At 40.3% G+C, this 6,001-nt stretch overlaps 1 protein-coding gene across 1 annotated transcript in view; it reads right to left on the bottom strand.

The window, feature by feature from the left end:
- The window catches only part of MKLN1 (muskelin 1, intracellular mediator containing kelch motifs), an 86,267-nt gene extending 81,223 nt beyond the window's left edge, over positions 1 to 5,044 (bottom strand). The window contains exons 1-2 of the mRNA XM_009328695.1: positions 4,974 to 5,044; positions 1,682 to 1,751 (exon numbers count right to left, since the gene is read on the bottom strand). Of these exons, the coding sequence (XP_009326970.1) occupies positions 1,682 to 1,751; positions 4,974 to 5,044 (141 nt within the window). The remainder of the gene's footprint in view (positions 1 to 1,681; positions 1,752 to 4,973) is intronic.
- Positions 5,045 to 6,001: the final 957 nt, after the last annotated feature.

Below are 6,001 nucleotides of genomic sequence, written 5' to 3'. Positions count from 1 at the left end.
TGCCCCGGGGGGCAGGCAGGGAGACAGAGTGTTCCCAGTTCTCCAGGGTTAGATTCAGTAGTTCTGCAACAGCATCTTCATACAGGCCATGACCAATACAGGTAGAATTGTTGGAAGACGCCTCTTTAACAAGCTCACATGGTTTGTACAGAAGTCACTCTAATTATTCCCTGCTTACTCTACGTGCTTGAATATAATTTGTATCACTGCTCGTCAGCTTTAAGCATAGGTTGGGAATATTCTAAAGCATCCAGTTACAAGAGATGTATTCCCATTGTGGAATCAGGTTTTCAAAAGCACAAAACATTCAGGATGGCTCAGAAAATGAAAGAGCAACTTTTAGCAACAACTACGAGCACCTCGGGTGAAAACCCCAGTCCAAAGCTGCACCACAAGCCCACCTCGCCTGGCGAACGAGAGAGCCCCAAGAAAGACACGTGCTTCCTGCGTGAAAGGAAGTAAAGGACGGCAGGGACTGGGATACAATACATGCTCAATACCCACTACCCTGCAATCAATAGTTCCTAGATAGACTAAAACTGCTTCAGGCTATGGATTACATTCCTATGCTGTTTATCAAAATATATATATATGTAAAAAAACAAATTAAAAGAGCAGTAGATACACAGAAGCATCAAGGGGATCAAAATTATTAATCTTCGCAAGCAGGTTTATGAAACACATTAATGGTATAAACAGAGTATTCTTCCCTCTACTCCTAAAATAACCCCACTTTTACAGACACAACAGCATAGAACACTTTGTCATGACAATCAAGCTGAAAGCCTTTCAGCTGGATGGGATGACCTGCTGCTATAGGGAGCTGCCAGTCTAGACTATAGATTTTTAACACACCTTCAAAGCCAAGTAGCAAGATTTACCTAGAGAAAAATTCTGTGAGACTTAACTCATGAGGAATACTTGGATTAAATAAGTAGATAAGCGGAAGAACTTTGCATGAGAGATACAATGCACAACACGCTCCGCTGTGCATCAGTGTTTTAAACAAAAGAATTTAAAACAACCAGCATCAGAGATACAGAAGCTGATCAAACAGTACCAGACTAATAAGGTACAGACCTAGCATAAAGAGAAGGATTACACATTTATTGGAGGAAAAAAAAATAACTAAAAGGATAAGCATATTTTTTCTGGATCATCTAACAATCTAATTAATAGTGAAAAAGCAAATTAGATGCTAAAATCAATACAAATCTTATTTTAATAAGGTGATTAACCAGCAGAAGAGGTGACATTCATGTCTCTTTAAACAGAGTCTACATTTCTAAATGCTCTATTAGGGGAAACAAATATGAGCTCCCTAGATCTAGGATTCAAGGCCAGCAATCTACAAGTTTCCAGTAGTGCTGACAAAGGGGGACCTGCATGCCTCATTAGCAGCTTAATCTAACCATAAGGTTAGATTATTTCCAGTATGACCACAATTGTCAAGGATGAAATGTGAAACTTCCCCCGCAAAAAAAACATTTCTTGAAAGATCACAAATAAATTGCTGGAAACGTAAATGCCTACCTTACCAATACAACAACCTGCATTCTACTGAAAGTAGCCTATAAAGGCTGTCAGTATAAATAATAGCAGCCTACATTTAAAATAAAAACTCCAGTAGATATTAAGTCGTACAACATAGCTATACAGTTGCAGAGATTCACATGCTTACCTGGGGAGGGTAATTGCTTTCTGAAGACCATCTTGAGGACTGATCATTGGGCTTGTCCACCAAGATATTCCTAAAAAAATGAGAAGCCAGAAGTAATTTAAGTAACAGCCACATTGTATTTTACATCTCCAATAAGATCTGTCATGCATGCTGATCAATAACATTCTCGTGCAACTACCCAAATCACTAGGCAGAGACTAAGGTTCTCCCCCCACTTTATTAAAAATTTTCTACATCGCTATTTTACAGGACCCATCAAAATACGCCTCCAAGCCTTGTGGTTGTGAAATGAAGCTCCAAGTTGCGAAATACAAAAATCCAAATTGTGAAATAAATGTAAAACAGATGAATTTACGTAGGCCCAAGTCTGCAATGAAATGGAAAAAACGGTCTCACTCACCTCAATGGGGTAAAGACTTTTCAATAAGGTTAAAACGATGAGCGGTAAAATGGTTAGCAAGCCAAAAACTGTGCTTTACTAGACAGGTGATACTGGAACAGAGCGAGCGAGCTGCTAACCTGCTTAAGCTTTCTTGGAGTATGGAAGATGACCATCTAACTCATGCCAAATTTTAACAAGTATTTTTCATATGAGCTACAAGCCTAGAACACCACACAAGAAAGCAGAAGTTCAACTCTTCAACCAGAAAAATTACCTCTGCGTTGCTTTCTTACAGTTTGGAATAGCACAGCACTTAGGTAATTAACAAATTCAGAATAGTTTTTGGCTAAAACGAAACAGATTCATCAAGGTAACATATGAAGGATCTGCCCTCCCCTCTCCTATAACCATGTGGGAAAGCTCACCTCCCAGATTAAATTAAAAACTAAAAAAAAAAAAAAAAATCCCTAAAATATATATATATAACCATTGGCAAGGTAACGATGCACCACCTGCTGGACAGGGCTTACGAGCTCTACCACGTCCAACTAACGAACTCGCCAGCTCGTAAAACTTATGTAAGAAGAAGGAAGCAGTCATCAAAAGGCTTATGCCATCTCCATCTGCTGTGTAGGAGGAAAAGAACACGAGCATCTGGATTACTACAAAGGACTGGAGGAAAAAGCGCTCATATAAAAGCTCAGAAGGGAACGAGGTTAAATCGGAGGTTGAGCATTAAGAGAGAGAAATTAGCTTGCTTTTTCCACATTGGGCAGACCAAAATCACCACACTAGCAACGGTATCCAAGCAGCCCGTGCCCTGAGAAGGGAGACAGCAAGGAGCTAGACCAGGGTGCCCCTTAAAATACGTACATTTTAGAGAGCTGGTCTAGTGGCTGCCCATCTGCAGGCTTTACAAGAGACACGTCACGACTTTTACAAGGCATAGGAACAAAACTCAGGTTCCCTCCCCCTTTAGCTAGTTTCCATCATAGCATGGCATTTATTAACACAGCAATGCCAGCGCCGACCCAGGCCTGCAGCTGGTTTATTCAAGCATTCCCAAGGGGGAAAACGCGTTTGAACAGCATACGGACACGCACTACCCTCTTGCTTTAACCCCATCAAAATAGGGAACATCAAGCCATTGGTCCGCATAATTAAACACCCAACTAAACACATCTAGTTTGCAGCGTGAAGAGGCTCAACTCCAAGAGAAAACCTAGCCCCCGTCTTTAATTACAACAGGGGCAAAATGAACCAGCCAAAGGGGAGAATTTGGGAACTGGTATGACACAGATTTCTAATAAAAGTTGCCAGTCTCAAAGCTAAGTCACCACTAGAAACCAAAACACACTTGTTTTGAGAAGAATCATACCTGCAGTCTCCTATACCATGCCACAGGCAAGGCAAAAGGATATTTAGGCATTTCTTAATACCCTTTAATATCTGGAGAGAGAAAGAACTGCTAAACTTGAAGGAGATATGCATCTTATATTAAATACTTCAGGGGTGCTAAGGCAGATAAAACCAGATAACACTGTATGCCTTTTCTCCTTTATGGAACTTTATCCTAGCATGCAAGAAGACAATTTACCCTACAGAATAAGTTTTATTTATGATGCTATTACATTTGTTTGAACATTGGACGATAAGCCCTTCATACGTTGAGCAACATTTGCAGGAATTGGCACTGTTACGTGGTCAGATAATGCCCTGCTACAAAGAGGCATTTTATAACTGGGACAGATCCCAAAGATCATATTTTTAGAAGTAGATTTGTTTGCTTCTCTAGGTCAAAGATCAGTTCGCCACAACCAAAGAGGACCTCAATCAGTACAGCTAGACAAGATAAAAATCCTTCTGCAGAGACAGAGAAAAGGGACAGGCAGCTCACACAAAATTAAAGCTAAGAAGAAATTTAAAAGATAAGATAGCAGTGTCAATGGAGTTATAAATATGTTTAAAAATACATGGGTTATTAATTTATTAAGATTAAACAAACATTGAAGACAGAAGCCCTTATGTACAAAGTCAATTTACCATAATGGTTTAGGAAAATTTATGGGCTTGGAGGAATTCAAGCATTCCAGCAGTCATGAGAGACAGTAAGAAACAAACAAACGCATATCCTAATGACACACACCTCTTTCCATGTAAAGCCCTTTTTCTGGACATCACAAAACTCTTACATAATACCTGCAGGCAGGCTTTTCAGATATGACACCTAGATTAAAATCTGAGAAACTCTGGAAGTGAAAATTCCATTAACCCCATGACTGTCCACGTAATTTTCACAAGGCATTAAAAAAAGGTATTTGTAAGCCCTTGAGCTACCACAAGTACCAAATAGTTTTACACCAAGCTTTTTCCTGTGAAAAAAAGCAACCCATTAAAGGCGGTTTGAGATAACTCATAACCGTAAACTGCAGATACAAGATCTAGTCTAGCATAAATCTAGAACACTGCCAAAAGGGACCGTTCCACCCACTCGCGCCTGATCCTCCCCCTCCCTACACCAGCAGCTATAATAAAGATGAGCACAAATAACTTCTTTAGTCTGATCAGTTCTCCAATTCAGCTTACTACTAGAGCCAGCACAAAAGGAGAAAAAGAAAAAAAGATGAGCAGCTGGATCCGGACTAGGGGTACCTCTGCTACGTTGTGGGCAATCCTAACCCACACTAAAAGCTAAGCGGGAGGAGCCATTTTATTTGCACCACAAACAGTAACGCGTCCAGAGGTGGTACCGGTGTGCCTTAAATTCATAACCTAGCTTCCTTCGTGGCTATTAGCATCTAAGCCTTTATTGTAAGCATTCCCATCGCTAAATAAGAGAAGTGGATCGTTCTGGCTGCTTTATGTAGAAAGCCCTCTTGGCAGAACACAGTGAAAGTTTCTTTTTATTACCCATGCAGACGCTGGTCTTGCAACTGCTGGAAGTAGATTATTTTTCCTTTTACCAACCCAGAAACCGTCATATCCGTTGTACCAACTGCTGGCTGATCTCTGCTCGAATTACAGAGATGTCCCCACGCTTGGTATTACCAGAGGACTTCTCTGTGCAAAAAGCTCTGTGGTTTCAGGCATTACAATCACTAAAGGAGAGTTTTTCTTTGCTTCGGGGGGGAGGAAAGGAGAAATAAGATGACTTTGCAGAATATACTGTAAATTAGGTTTAAGGCTGCTATAATTTGCATCTAACCTAAATATTTTTGTGAAGCTGCTATTAAAGAAATCCATGACTTTAGGAACAAGTCCTTAAGAATAAACAAATCCAAAACACTAGCTTTGCTTGGCACATTCAAATTGCTCTTGAGAGCAGCTGTGCAGAAAAGGGCACACGCATCTCCAAGAGGACTTGGAACTCAGACACAGCTCTTCTAGAAAACCGCTGAGGTACCACGCCATTACACTGCAAAAAGCATTTGGAGCGCTACAAAAACACAGCCTGACTGAAAATGGACAAAATACTTTCTTCAGCATTGTCCGTGTGGTGATTTTTTTCATTTTTTCCTACAACCATCCCAAAACAGACCAGCAAGAATACAGCAACTAGAATACATGGACTAAAATTTCCACTAAGTCCACTTTACAGCAGTCTGTGAGACATGGTGGACCAACTATTTCAAACATGTGGAATCATCACACCAGCCAGTACAAAGCATCAACGGAGATACTCTTGCCCAGCCTAGACACTGGAATGTACACACAGTCTTAACCAAGAAAAACAGCAAAAAAAAAACCACCACCACCAAAAAACCCTATTCTGTGGAACTGGAAAGAACTAGAGAAATTTTGCTCCTGCAACTCCCAGAAACTCACTGCAACTAATGCAGATTTCAAATCACCTGGCTGCGATGTTTAAAAAGCTGTATGTACCTATGGCTCTTCCCTAAAGCAGTTCAAAAAAAAAAAGCTTTTTAGATTTTGTTATC

Source organism: Pygoscelis adeliae, unplaced genomic scaffold, assembly GCF_000699105.1.
Source record: "Pygoscelis adeliae isolate BGI_AS28 unplaced genomic scaffold, ASM69910v1 Scaffold207, whole genome shotgun sequence".
NCBI lineage: Eukaryota > Metazoa > Chordata > Aves > Sphenisciformes > Spheniscidae > Pygoscelis > Pygoscelis adeliae.
The sequence above is the reverse complement of the archived record's forward strand: the minus strand, read 5'-3'. Positions and strand labels throughout refer to the sequence as shown.